This window comes from Amphiura filiformis, chromosome 5 (assembly GCF_039555335.1).
Source record: "Amphiura filiformis chromosome 5, Afil_fr2py, whole genome shotgun sequence".
Classification (NCBI taxonomy): domain Eukaryota; kingdom Metazoa; phylum Echinodermata; class Ophiuroidea; order Amphilepidida; family Amphiuridae; genus Amphiura; species Amphiura filiformis.
Genome location: NC_092632.1, coordinates 30,063,739 through 30,078,726, shown reverse-complemented (window position 1 = coordinate 30,078,726; position 14,988 = coordinate 30,063,739). Strand labels below are relative to the sequence as shown.

At 34.5% G+C, this 14,988-nt stretch overlaps 1 protein-coding gene across 1 annotated transcript in view; it reads left to right on the top strand.

Annotated features, from left to right (window-relative positions):
- LOC140152125 (uncharacterized) overlaps nt 1-14,988 on the top strand; it is a 103,873-nt gene that overhangs the window by 83,604 nt on the left and 5,281 nt on the right. Inside the window, exons 7-9 of the mRNA XM_072174421.1 lie at nt 1,633-1,731; nt 3,711-3,836; nt 8,582-8,623. Coding sequence (XP_072030522.1) covers nt 1,633-1,731; nt 3,711-3,836; nt 8,582-8,623 — 267 coding nt within the window. The remainder of the gene's footprint in view (nt 1-1,632; nt 1,732-3,710; nt 3,837-8,581; nt 8,624-14,988) is intronic.

The window sequence follows — 14,988 nt, the reverse complement described above, 5'->3', positions numbered from 1 at the left end:
GGTCTGGTTTTGGATCATGGACCCATAAATTGTGGAGGACAAGACCAGAGATAGTAAGCCATGATTATGTACACTGCCCGCGCAGCGTTTTGATGTGTATAGGCCTATGTGTGTTTGAATGATTGCATAATCGAATCATATGGCATACTTGTGCTTGTAGTCGCTTTGTGCTATCATAGACTCTTTACTTTCTAGAGTCTATGTGCTAACCTGGCGGTTAGGGTTAGGTGGAGAAGCGAGGATGAAAATGTTCATGAATTTGCCCTTTTCAATAAATGCCAAAAGTTTTGAAATCTTGGACATTATTATAAAGGAAATTGGTTCATTGTAATAATGCAATATTACTTATCCTGCATATATATTTGTTTTGGCACTCATGCAACAAACCAAATTATTTTGTAGGTGTTGCTGCTCATGTTCTTCAAGTAGAACGTGTGAGTTGAATCAGCTAATATTTTGTGGCATAAAATAAGTACTTTCTCTCATAATACTTCTAAAATATGATATTTCAAAATCATAATGGCATGCCAATATGACGAAGAACAAAATTAGCCATATTTGTGCCAAAAAAGAGCAATTTTTTATAATTTTATCATTATGTCAAAAGAATATTGATGAGCTTGAATTGATGGGAGTAGAAATTGTTTCTTCAAATAACACAAGTCAGAATTATCTAGATGCAGAATCAACAGTTGAATTGTGAACAAATTGTTGAATACAAATTACAAGTTAGGTTTATGCAAGGAGGTTTGAGTTAAGTGCAAGGGTTTTAAATATCAGGGAAAGATTGATTTTAGAGTTACCTCTCCAATGCTCGCAACGGCTGCAAAATGCAAATCTTCATTAGTAGCTTAACCCTAACGCCCTTTGCTTTTTTGGAAATGGAAAAGAAAGAAGGAAGGAATAAAAGAAGTTGTTTGTTTTGATCAGGATTCAAACCTGAGACCCCTCTCATGCCAAGCAGTAGATCGGCGACCGGTAGCCACAGATGTTTCGCTGGCCAGGCCAATGAAACCATGCATATACTAAAAGGTGATTGTGTTATTGCATCATGTTGAATGCATGCTTGCACCGTGGATATAGTGTAGGCCTAAGGATTAATGAAATATGTGCTAGTCTTAAAAGTCATACAGTCATTTAATTTTGACACCCAAAATGTAAGACCAACTTACCAATATATTGATAGAATATGGAAGTTGTTTATACTAGTGTTTTTTCAGTACCTTGGATTATGAAAGTATAATAGATAGTGCTATTAACCAGTTTCTTATTATCATAAGAATTATCGGAATAACTATAGAATACCCCGCTCAGGGTGCCTAACCCTAACCCTAACCCGAACCTAACCCTAACCCTGTGTGTTGGGAGGTGAGATGGGTATTCTATAGCTATGCCGAAATATCTATGATCTATGAACTTGTTCAAAGAATTATTTAATGTGTTTTCTTTTTTTACAGGCATTTTCTTACCCCAATTCTATTGGAATTTTAGAATAATGTCAACCTTTAAAAGGCATGAATAATATCAACAAAATGTAAATATATTCTATACAACAAGCTGGATTGTGTACTGTATGTATCCTGCTGCATCTTTTAACCAAATTTTCATTATCTTTTTTATTTTCCGCTACAGATCAGTATGCTGCAGAATATGCTACAAAACATATTAGGAGGTTCTGACGAAAACTTCAATGCATCACTCAACACTAAAGTAATGCAGAATGCAATGGCGGTAAGGCAGTTTCCTTTTCTAGCTTATACATTTTCACCATTAACACTGAAACGCTTTCTTCAGTTGCTTGAATCCCCCCCTATTAGATATGCTCTTAAAAAAAGCACACCTGGAGATTGTTATGTAGATCCTTTGTGCTGAGTGTAATAGTTTTTAAGTGGTGGCTTATGAACAGGATTGCCACAGGGTGCCTTAATCATATATATATAAACATCTCAAAAAAAGTAACTAACCCCCCTTAAACAATGGCCATTATTCAAAAAGGGGCTATTGTATTGCAAATCTGAAAAATGCGTTGGAAGCAGAATTTATTTCTACGTATTTTGACACCTCATTTGATACGATAGCCCAGAAAACAATAAAACACCATTCAATTTAATGTAGCAAGATCCAGATTTGAAAGTTGCACTTACATACAAATTTTTACAATACAAAAACACTCAGATATCATTACACAGATTTCCTTCCATTACACTGAATGCAAAATCAATAGAATTTACTGCAACTTTCAGATCTTGGGCTACATTGATTTAAATGTACGCTGTGACGTCAATATTTATTCAATTGCTACAAATGAGGTGTCAAAATGTGCAGAAATAAATTCTGCTTCCAACGAATTTTACAGATTTGTAATGCAATCATCCGTTTTTGAATAATGGTAATTATTTAAGGGGGGTCAGTTACTTTTTTTGAGATGTTTAGTTGGATCAAATGGTCTACCGTGTCTTGGAAAAAGTCGCAGTGCTTCGTAAGTATAAAGGCATGGCAGTTTAGTTACCCTTAAATTTGCAGATTTTCGCAGCCTTTTAATAAATTTCCACAATTTTCAGCTGGAATTTCATATAAAACTTGCAAACATTTCCAGTTGGAATTGTAAGTGGAATTAAGATGGCAGTGAAATTTTCCACATGGGGTGTGTGGATATTAAATAGATTAGCCTACTGTGAAAGCCTGGCTTTTGAATCCTTGTCTTCTGACAACTTTTGGCTACATGTTTTGATTACATTTTACACATGTTGAAAGTTATAAAAGATTCAAGCTTGTCTTATTTTTAGTTTTGCCGTTTCAAAGGAGGAGAGAAAAGTGTCAATTTCTAAAGAAACTTAACAGAATATTATGATAAAATAAGTGTATTTATCAAGATTATGAAGTGTTTTCTAATCAAGTCTTTCATAATATGGAAACTTTTTTATGTTCATGATTTCAACATTTTATCAAATGAAGATTGTTAGATAAATGTTTGCATTGGATGCTTAAAGTGCCCTTTTAAATGCCATCATTGTGTGCTTCTTTAGTAGTGAGGTTGTTGACATTCACGCCAGTGTATTCATTCCTATAACTCAAAAATGTCATATTTGCTAATATGAGAAATCAAACATATAATGTTTGTAAAGAATACGATTTGTGGTTTTTATTAATTCTGTTTAGTGATTTGGCTTTGAATATTTTGAAATCACAACATTGTATAGCCATCTAGTGAGGTTGTTGGCATTTCCAGTGGAATATGTGCGTAAGCATGGATATGATGTGAGCAAAATTACATTCATGTACATAGTGCAATAATAAAAATAATGACAAATGACAGTCAGGCAGAATATGCAATAATTCTGTGATATTTATATTTTCAATAAACACCAAGTGGTTATTTTCGCGTACAAATATTTTTGCGTTTTCCAAAACAGAAGACTTTTGTTTGTGCATATTGATACTTTCATGAAATTCATGCCTTACCAATGTTATCCATGACAAAATTTCATATTCATGATTGTTAAATTTACGATATAATCTCTATTCACGAAATTCGCAAAAAATAAAACCCTCACAACATACACAGCACTGGTAAATGGACATGAAATCATTGTAAAGATATGTCAAAATATACTGCCCAAAATTGTGACAAAAAAATTGTCATAATATTGATTAATTTGTTTGGTTGTTTTATTGTGTGTTTATTTATTTGCGTTGCTTTGTTCCCACAGATTGAGGTGATAGAAGAAGATATAAATAGACAACAAACCAGCATCGCGGAATTAACACGCAGTGTCCATACTGATCAGAGACACATTAACACTATTTTTGGTGACATATCAACCTTGAAAGCACAGGTAAGTTGTGGATTATCAGGGATGAGATTTTCAGATTATTCACTGAAATCTGCGTATTTGGGGTCAAAATCTAACCCTATTAAAATCAATGTAAATCTGTTAAAACATTTGGGCTATATGGTCCCCCTCATCCCCTGTGCTTAAAACTTCAAACAGTGATGTCCTTTTTCCTTGTAAAATGAAGCTGATACAACTCTGCATTGCATGAATCAGTCTATAAATTGCTATTGGCTGCATAAACAGCACGTATGTTCAAATGATCTAAGCCCCGGTGGGGTCACTCAACTTGCAATACTGACCGCACGATCGTTACCAAAATCGCGGAAAAAGGGGTCATTTTTAGGGCTTGTCCGCGGACAAAATTGTCTGTGAAATTGGAAAATAGGGGTGTTTTATCGCACAAATTAATGTCCACGAAATTGAAAAAAAGGGGGTTCTTATTGTTTTTTCCGGATCACGTGGATAGCTGGCCAGATAAATAAGGAATAAATTTGGTTTCCTACTTCGTACTCACCCCAAATTTTGCAATAGCCAATTTATATGCGAGGGGTACTACATGTACTTGAATTTTGTGATGAAAAAAACTATTCATAAAATCCTTGTCCTTGAAATGTTGAAAAAGGTCAAAATAGCAAATGTGTCCTCGGAATCTAAAAAATAGGGGTGTTTCAGAGTACCATTTTGTCCTTGTTTTAGAGTAAAAAAGGGGGTAAAATTTCATGATTTGTCCTTGAAATCGACTGCAAAAGGGGGTATTTTGTACTTGTGGTAACGGTCCTATGTGTCCCCCCTGCCAGGGAGTGACCCCACCGGGATCTAAGCCATCCGCTCTCTACTGAGTATTATTTTTGTTCAAAAGGCATCTGATGTGAAAAAGGATATGTACATTTAGAGATCGCAAATTTGTTGATGAAATTGCAATTGTAATCTGGAATATCTGGCAAAAATTGAGTTGTACACGCACTTGATAAAATGGAAATCAGAAAAGCGGCCAGGTACATGGACCACATATTTCTGGCAGGGATGACAATCTACGAATTTCATCCCTGGATTATGATTTGGTATTAAGCGAGTGGGATAGAAGGAGGAATTTTTCATCTTATAGGAAATGAGTCAAGGAAGTCAATAATATTGCATTATATTTCCATCGGTCCTGTAGTTCTTGAGTTAGGCCAATAATGTATCAAAAGAAAAGTTTTGAATGTTTTTCCCCCAACCGAGAAAAATCATGCACGTTTGGTGGAAGACTGCCCTTATATCAACCCCTTGGGATCTCCTTTTTAGAACCATACATTCCTCTTGTGTGCCAGCATTATTTCTCTCAATATTTTGCTACCCCTTCACCAAGTCATATTACTATTATGCCTTGCCAGTTTCAGAGAAATCATGCGCACAAGCTCGGACGGACAACCAGAAATAATTATAATGCCTCCGGTGGAGACATAAAAATGCCTGAGGGTACCAGTCTTGTCAATTATTGTTCTGATTTTCAGTAGTGACACAAAATACTAAAAAATAATGCTTGAGAATACTGAAAAATGTTTATGAAGGTTGGCAGCTCTGAGGTGTATATTGGAAGGCAATATTCTCAACTCTCTAGTTTCTTTTGCTAGCATTCAACCAAGTTATGACTCATAAGCCACAAGATATGGAAGATAAAGATAATGGTGAACGTTTATCATGTTCTTTAAGCCTCTGCATGTATACATAAGCTGCAGTTTGTCGAGAAAATTGCTTGGAACTTGAGTAGTGAATGCTTTACATGGGTGTATGTGTGTGTGTACTTGCCCTTCACAGATTTTACATTGTATGGTTCCTTTAGTCTGAGACGAATATAACTTTGTCTCAGCTTTAGTGTGTTTTGTGTATATGGGAGATGTATATATGCTTGCAGCAGTCAAATCACATTCAACAGCCACTTCAAAGCATCAATCTACTAAGCCGTGGCATATTCCCCTCAAAACAACCATCATATCGCATGACTTGCATATTTAAGTTTAGAAAGAAGTCATCTTGGCTTGCAATTAACAGGAATGCATTCCATGTTAATAGCACAAATACGTAAGAAAATGAGCTGTGTGTAAGTGTGTTCAGGTACCGATTGGGCTATTCTAGTTGAAATCCATACCCCCTTACAGGAGACATAACCTTAATCTCCCAATCAGGGAGTGTGAATTTTAAATGGGGTTGCCTGAATGGGTGGCTCTTTTTAAAAGGTCATGTCTTCCATAAGGGGTGTTTGGATTTCAATTTGAATAGCCCATATGAGATTCAAAGACTTGTTAGCCATTAATTGGTATCATTTCCTGTAGCATAGTTCAATGACCTTCATAGCTCAAAAGTTGACCTCAAGTTGTGCGGGGATGAGATTTTTGTATCCAATGCATTCAAGAGGCATTCTATTAATAGTATATAAGTATATTATATGTCAAAGAACTGTGCCTTTTCAGTATGACATCATAGTGTCAGGAGTTGTTTAATGTACTTCACATTTTGGTACTATAACACAGCTTTCATGTTGTGGCATCAACTTGAAAGGTATAGCAAGGACTATAGAAAATAGCTGCCTTACGAAATTTATACCGGTTCATACTATCGACACCGGCATGAATCAGATATGAAACAATCCATCATTTGGCATTAGCTCGGGAAAGAGAGGAAAATGTTCATTGCTCTGTAAGATAACTAGATTGGCTACAAATTGTAACATTTCCTGGGAATTGAAAGAGTTTCCTGCATTTCTTATTTTTGTTTTGAACCCTGTCAGCCATTTCTAAAAATTGACCTGAAGTATGTTGAACCTTGTTTGATTGCAAATCCTAGTAGTACATCTATTTATATCATGACAGTGGCTTCGGAACCGGGGGCCCGGCCCCCAATAATTTTGGTGGCTATGGAAAAGTACCATTGCCCCCCCCCCCCCATAATTTGGGCCAGGCACCATTGGGCCCCCAATATTTAACATCTTCCGGAGCCTATGATGGCACAATTTATGACCAAGCATGTTGGTTCTTTGAAGTCACTCATACATAAGGCAGCTATTTAATGCTTCATGGAGTGGATACCAATCAGGATAGGAGATACACTTGAGCATCATTAACCCGTATCTTGTTACTGTATTGGATGTCACATGGCCACGCTTTGTTGATTAGACCAAATCAGCTATTCCAGTCCACATCCTCTCCTTCCCTCTGTTAAATTGCTATAGGCAGAAACGTGGTAGAAACGCAATGTTCAGATATTACCGGCTCAAAACAAATCATGAATAGCTATAATGTAAGGATTAAGGCAAATTCTCTCTGGGTGCTAATTTTTTACATTGCGTGAACATGCATGTGTAGTATCAATGCCTCGCACAAGGGAGAGTGTACTATATAAAGGGTTTCCAACATCATCGTCATAATTCTTTAAAGTGTTTGCGGCATTTTTATTATCATCAATATTGTGAAGTGATATATATGAAATGATCTTAGTTGATTGAATTCCGTTGCAGAAATTGAATTTGATATGAAGTTTAAATCCATACATCAGTGCTTGTTGAATCAGGAATGTTTAATTCTGTGTTAATGAACACATTTTACTCAGCTTGCGGTGTACTATACTTTAAAGGAATATATTGTGATTTTACAATCCTCTTTTTATGGTATATCAAGGAAAAAAGTGTATTCCCAAAATTTCAGTTAATCCTGATTTTGTGTACTAAAAAGGCCACTGTGCTTAATTTTGTTCTGTTAACATAAATACAATTTAATGATATTTTTGTTTTTGCTAAGCGAATGAATCTGCAAGAATTTGTTTTCACACAGACATTATGTAGCAAGAAGTTTCCGGTTGTATAAAAACTGACATTTTGTGAGAAAATTGGGGAATGAGGCTACATGCATTGATCACGAAATGCCCCATTAAAACAAATGTGTGCTAAAAGATGTATAATGGGAAAATGTGTTTTACATGTTGGATGAGCCCATTTATTTGATAGTGTTCAGATGCTTGCATGTTGAGTGTTTTTAAAGCAATTATGATGTTAAGATTTTGTGATTTGTAAGTTTAATTGCTTGTCGCAAAGTGATAAAAATATCATTAGTTTTCAATATATCAGAATGATCCCCTTTGCATATTTAGCCCAAATAATACGGTCAAATGAAAGGAAATAACTCTTCATGATTCCACAACCCTGATTTGATTCAAAATCTTGGATTTTGTCACAACAACAGCACCTCAGGCATTCACTTTCTTCTTCAACAGAGTATTTTAGTTTAGTAATGTACATTGCAATCATGAAAATCAAGAATTTTGAGAACATTTCATGGCTTCCATTTGAGCAGATCATTTGCCTATGAGTATAAGTTTGTAGGCTTTAACATTGAATGCCTTATGTTTAAACAAACAGCTAGCAAAAACACTCTTTGGTTACGAGTACTATTAATATTTCTAAATTCATTGAGACACATATCACATTTTCCTTGCAACTCCTTTGTCAAGAGGGCACAAGTAAACTGTTGTAATTTTGCTTTTTGACGTCATCATTAGTATTCACAGGGCTTCAGTTGGCAAACTTGCATGCTGTTTCTTTAGATACTAACTACCACAGTTTATTATAGTAATACACACATATAGATTATGTAATTTAGTCACGTTGCCTGACGGCAGTGTACCGCTCACAGAATCCCAAATGAAGAAATCAGCAGCAGAAATACAGCATACTTAATTCCTATTTCTTTCTTGTCTCTCTTTTTATATTTCAGACCACAAACCTGGAGAGTAATGCCACTTCTCTTGATACACAGGTAAGTGGAATAGATAGCCGACATGACGCAACGTTGCGTGTGTGCGCGCAAGAGAGTCGTAAGTGGATATTAAAAGCCACTGTGTGTTGATTGTGATGTAAGTTTTCAATGCATGTATGAGAAGTTTGTAGACAAATTATTTCATGCATTTTCAGGCAGTGCACAGTTTCATGTATGTCTGTGTAAAGTTACATATACTATAAATGTAGAATCAACTAAAAATGAAGAGAGTGGTAATTTTATGACATATTATAGATTGTCTGTCATTGAAGTATTTGAAGTATGACTTCATGCACACATTACTCCCTATTCCAGAAAAATACAGCACTAATTATCTGGGAGTAAAAAAAATATTTTCCAGTTTTGACAAATGAAGCATAGCTAAATCCTTTAGATAGTTGTAACTGGCGATAAAAGTAAAATTTTAATATTTATTCATTTTGAGAGAAAATGGGCCAAAAACATGTAATTTTGGATGTTTTCTTAATGTAGTCACAGAATTGACAGTTGTTCCCAAAACTTTTGTATGTTTTGGGACATTTTGGCTCAAGATTCATAAATTTGGGACAATTTTCTAACCAGAATTCATGTATACCATTAGGCCAAAAAAATGAGTGCCACATCTCCTAGTATTAGCTGTTCGTAAAACCCATGAGACACATTCATGATCGATGTATATGATTAGAATCGCACATTTCATATGTTGTGTGGTCACCTGCAGAAATACTTGACATTTCCAATCTAGCCGATGTGCAACTTGATATTCATACATTAGCACAATTTCATCTTTTCATAACATTTATGGGAAACAGCTTGCAGTGGGGAGATTTCAAACACATAGAGCAGATTGGGAGTGGTTTCCAGGTAATATATTTATAGGAAATGTGCTGTTCCAGTTAAAATCCATATACCCTCTATGGACGATAAGATCTTTCGTCTTCATTGCATTTGCATAATTAATGAGCTAATTTGCATAAATGCTAATTAATTATGCAAATATGCAAATTAGGGGGCGGCTTCATTATATAATACATTAGAGCATATTAGAAACACGTTGACCAAGTTTCAGGGCAAAAGTATGCAAAATAAGAGTACCCTGAACATTTATGCATGGATTTTAGCAAAATATTGGCAAAATTATATGTTAATGAGCTTCTCCAGTCATTTTAGCTCATTAACTATATTGATTATTGATAAAAACAATAAGATATAAAGAAAATATAAGTTGATATATTTTGAAAACCGTATGTCCGATCTGCTTCAAACAAAAGGCATATTGATAAGTGTGCTTTTGCTCTACTCAATTAATCTGTTTAAAACATGCTTAGAGCACGTTCATAATGCCTCCACAACCACCTTAATTATCAATATTTCTGTGATTCTGAAAAAAAGATAGTTAAGTCTGTGCTGTGCTCTTTACTTTCATCCATCAGTCTTGAGACTTCTTATGATATCCCTGGGGAATTAACCACTTCCAGCCTCCGTTGTTGTAGTAAAAATAACTCTGCAATACAAGTGGAAATTAAAAGTACTGTTTATACACACAGAAATGAAAAGCGCTGATATTTTTATTTTGAAAAATTACACTAAAATTAAAAGTGCTGATATTTTGAAGTCTGGCTTGTAATCTTTCAGAGTAAAAACAGTAAATATGGCTTCTTATAATTGCATCAGAGATACCAGCAGCAGAAGGGAGTATCCCATCATGCATTGCAGTTTATCTGCTTATTCCATAGTCATTTAGATATTGAGAGCTATGGATACATTGTAGAGTATATATAAAAATATATACTTAAGAGGTGATATTTTTAAACAAATGTCTAAGGGTTGATTTAAGCGTTAGTAATTGAATGTTGAAGTGAGGGATTTTGTGTAACTTTCTATGCCACATTCAATTCTATTATGGCACTGCAAAGCATGATGGGATACACCTATCAGCTGCTGTGATCAAATATTATACAGATTAATAAGTGTTTGCAGACATCAAGAGGTTTGTATGTAATTAAACGATGTATCTGTTAAGAATATTAAACATGCAGTGTAGTGCTCGAGGTGGTAAATAATTCAGTGACATTTGTTGCAAATAAGTTTTCTAGAAATTATTAACACATTTTGAAGACTCCTCACTTTAAACAAATAAAATGACAAAGATCATAGACTGCACAGAAGCTAATATTAATCATTCTAGAGGGGCATATTTTATCACAAGTGTTTGTTTTTTCCAATGGAAATTCCATTCCATAGTTTCAAGAGGTGTTTATTTCTTCCACGAATTGGGGGAGGGCTTGCGGACATAAGGAGCATAGCCCCTTAAAGCTGAATCTATTTTATTAATTTGAGTCCACAAATATCACAATTTATCTAATTGATGCTATTTTGACAAAATAGATTCAATGTACGAAGGCTGGATATAGAAATACAAAAAAAGTGTACATACATGTACAAAGTAGGTTATTTGTTACACTGCTGTTAACTCCTATAACTAAGTAACAGACAACTTTTACAGGGCATGGTCACATATTTCACATTATGTTTTGTACCGCACATTGCATTGAGAATATTGTACCAAAATAATCTGATTCCCAAGTTTTGTGATAAATTGCATTAGCGATTTTGATATTAAAAGCAACAGCGTGTTTCACAACAGATCATAGAACAGTATCATGGGTGGTTACCACAGTAGGGGATGAGGCTATCACTTTTTTGTTCATAACATTTTGGAAACGGCACATATTTCAGGCTTAAATTAATGTCACCGGGATGATATGAGAAAATCTGAGCTGTCTGCTGATGCTGAAATCTTCATTTTGTTAGAATAATGTGATAGATTGAGGCTGTCAATCTATCGCACCTCTTTACATTGATTTTCTTCATGGTTAAGTATTGTAAAATTGTCCATTGAAACTACTCCTTTATGAACTCAGGTTACCCATGTGAAAGAATAAAAAATTAAATCTATATTTGCCACTATCTCAAATTTTCATTTGCCTGTCAGATGAAATTTCACTCTAAGGCAAAAAAAGTTGTGTTGCCCTCAAGTAGGAAAATGGGAAGGTTGGGTCAGGTATTTTTTTTTACCTTCAGTTTGTAAAAATCCCCAGAAATAATGCTTCTTCCGTTAGGGACATTTGTCAATTTTGACTTCTGGATACTTGTTAGATAATCAATTAAAGACTAGTCTTTCAATGAAATATTAATTTTAAGTGAAAAAAAAATAATGGCCAATCGCGAGGGTAACACCACAATTTTTTTGCCTAATGGTAGATATATTATATGTCCATTTTAATTTCTTTAATTTCAAACAATTAGTGTTGATGGCTTATTTTTGCATTTGGCAGATTCTGAGAAGAAATGGCATACAACAATCCGATTTTGATCGCTCACAAGTAATGCAAAAGTGACAAGCCATGCATCGCTATAAATACATTCTTTTTGACATGCGATAAAAATGTAAATTCAGCTTTAATGTGGTATACAATTAAAAACATCTCTGCTGCAACACAATTGTATGACACTACTGAAAAAGTGGAAACTTTTGCGCTATCTTTATTTTCAGGCTTTCAACATTCCAAGCAGCTACCAAGTGTAAATGTATTCCTTTTGTTTATAGGTCAATGTAAAGAAACTTAGAGTAAAGCCAAGAATTCTCCGCGGAATTTGGAGGTAAAGCAGAAAACGCATTTCTGAGAAAAAATAAAAAAATAAAGCAAAAATGACCTAGAAAAGAAAAATAAATACAATTGAAAAGAAATAAATAAAATAATAAATGAAATGGGTCTTCAAAATTCATCAAAATAAAGTAAATTCCCTCCCACATTGCAGCCATGAAATCTCCACTTTTACAGTTACACAGGCGGAAATTTCCACTTTTACAGTTAACTGGCATTTGAAGTAGAAAACAAGTAAACCAAAACAATATATGTTATGCAGACATCTAAAGTAACATCATTACAATATTCCATAGAGTAACTGTAGAGAGATTGGCTTAGAAGTAATACTTGTAGCGACATCATGTAAGCCATCGGTTAACAAGAAAACGGACAAAATTGTGTCATTCCAATGCAGAAATTACACCTTTCTGTAAGACGATGTGCTTGTAACTGTAGTAGCTTTGGCTTAGAAGTGGCATTTCCTTTGTCAAAAGTAAGCTTAGTGCCTTTTGAAGGGTGGATTTGTGGTATATACTGACCTGTGATTTTAACTGCTAGGCAAGATCACACATTATGCGATGTGATCCAACAAAATGAATCCGGTGTCGGTATTTTGCCAAAGGAAATCCTGTTCTTTTTGTTTAAATAAATTTTCAGCTGCATCTAAATTTTTTATATCTCTGGAACTAAATCTCCAATGCTAATTTAAGACTTCTTCAGTTTATTTTAACCGGTAACAGTAAAGATTTGTACATTTAAATAAATTTGTATCAGATTTTAGAAATATCTTCCACAGGGTGAGTATGAATTTCAAATGGAACAAACACATTAGGCAACTCCCATTTGAATGTCATACACCATCTGAGAAAGATTCAATCTGAATCTTCTGCTGAGGGAGAGCAAGTTTCAAATGGAACTGCTAATATGTTCATTCCAATTGAAATTCATACTCCCCCTATGGAAGATGTTTTCAAAATCTTCGACAGAGGTAGTGTGGATTTTAAATGGAATAGCTCAAATAGACTGCTTGTCATTCAGCTCTATGAGGGTTATAACACCTCAGTGGAGTATTATCTTGTTTTGTAGATTATTTGTAAACAGGATTTGTAAACAAGGTAAAGGGCTGAGGCATACATGTATAGCAAGACTTAAAGATAAAACTGTCACCATCCCAAACCATTAGTGTTAGTATTTAGGGTCAGAATTATGGTTATGGGGCAGCTCTTCTCCACTCTCCTCCCCTGGACCCCTCTCCTCCCCTCCCCTCCCACTCCCTTCCTCCATCCCTTTCCTGATGAGTAAGTTGTGATATAATTTAAAAGTGCTTATTTAGTTATAAAATTAAATATTAAATATGTCAAACACATGAAATGGAAAGAAATTCAGCAATGTTGTACTGCCAATGCAAATAAATTGGCTCAAGTATATTATTGCAGCTTACAATTTGGCACCTACCAGATCATTGGAAAATAGGGTAAATGAATTCCCACAAACCTTACTTTTCAAAAGATGCTCGCTGGAATATAATGGTTCAATTTATGGGACATGTGAATGCTTTGCTTGGTATACTTATGAGTGTTTTGATAAGGCTTATATTTCATTGTGAAGCATGCAGGACCTACATTTTGCATATATTTGACCCATTTGTGAGTCACATTTCAACAGTATTTGACAAAACTTCTTTGCAAGTCACTACAGTACCCTCCCAAGTAAGAAGACAGTGTGTGATTTGTTGAATACTTCCAGATACTGTCTATTACTTTGGAAGTATATGATACAGAAATCTGCCTGCATTGAAAAGGCTGTATCCGCTATCTTGTTTTTATGATCTTAGTGAATATTGAACAAACTGATATAAAAACACCTGGTTCGAGTAAAAAGGCAATATCTGCTATGCAGCTAGGCTTCAAGCGCTCTATATTTGTGAACTCTTCCTATATATTCCTATATTGTTTCAAAATGTCCTGTATTTTTTACAAATTTTAGCAATAAACATGGGTTTGTTAAAGTGAATTTATGTGAAATTGAAAAATTCCATGCACTATGATGGCAGTTCAATTTTTTAGCAGGATTCTTCATTTTGCAAGTCTATTTATTTTATTTTATTGCCTAGTATGTTACTTATAGACATCATAGCAGTCCAAAATGATGCGCACAGCATGCAAAAATTTTGTATCTTTCGGACTTTCCCCCCTTAACAATTCTAGTTACTGGTCTCTATTACCCACTGTATTTAACTGCTGCCCTATATTTTCATTAAAATGTTCCTATATTATCCCCATATTTTTTGCAAGGGCTTACTTGAAGTCCTGGTTACATTATGTATACATGATGATACTCTCCTCTGAACACATGCATCCCATAAGCAATAAGGCAGTTACTGCATTTTTACATGCTTGTGTAGATCTTGGCTTGCTGCTTACCAGATTACTATGCTAGCTAAAAAGTCACAGAAACTGCATGTACAGTAACATGCATCAAGTACTTTTGTATAAAATATATGTACATTAGTATAAATGATAAAGTCATTGTTTAAGTTGATTTGATTGTGAATTTTAGTAAGGGACAACTTGCAGTCAAACATTAAGAAAAATAGAACTTTTAAATTCACCAAAAGTCAGACAAATTTGTAATTTTGTTTGAATATGAATTTTATTTTGATTTGGCATGTTTCATGAAAAGTGTGTACTAAATTAATGTGGATATTAATAATTT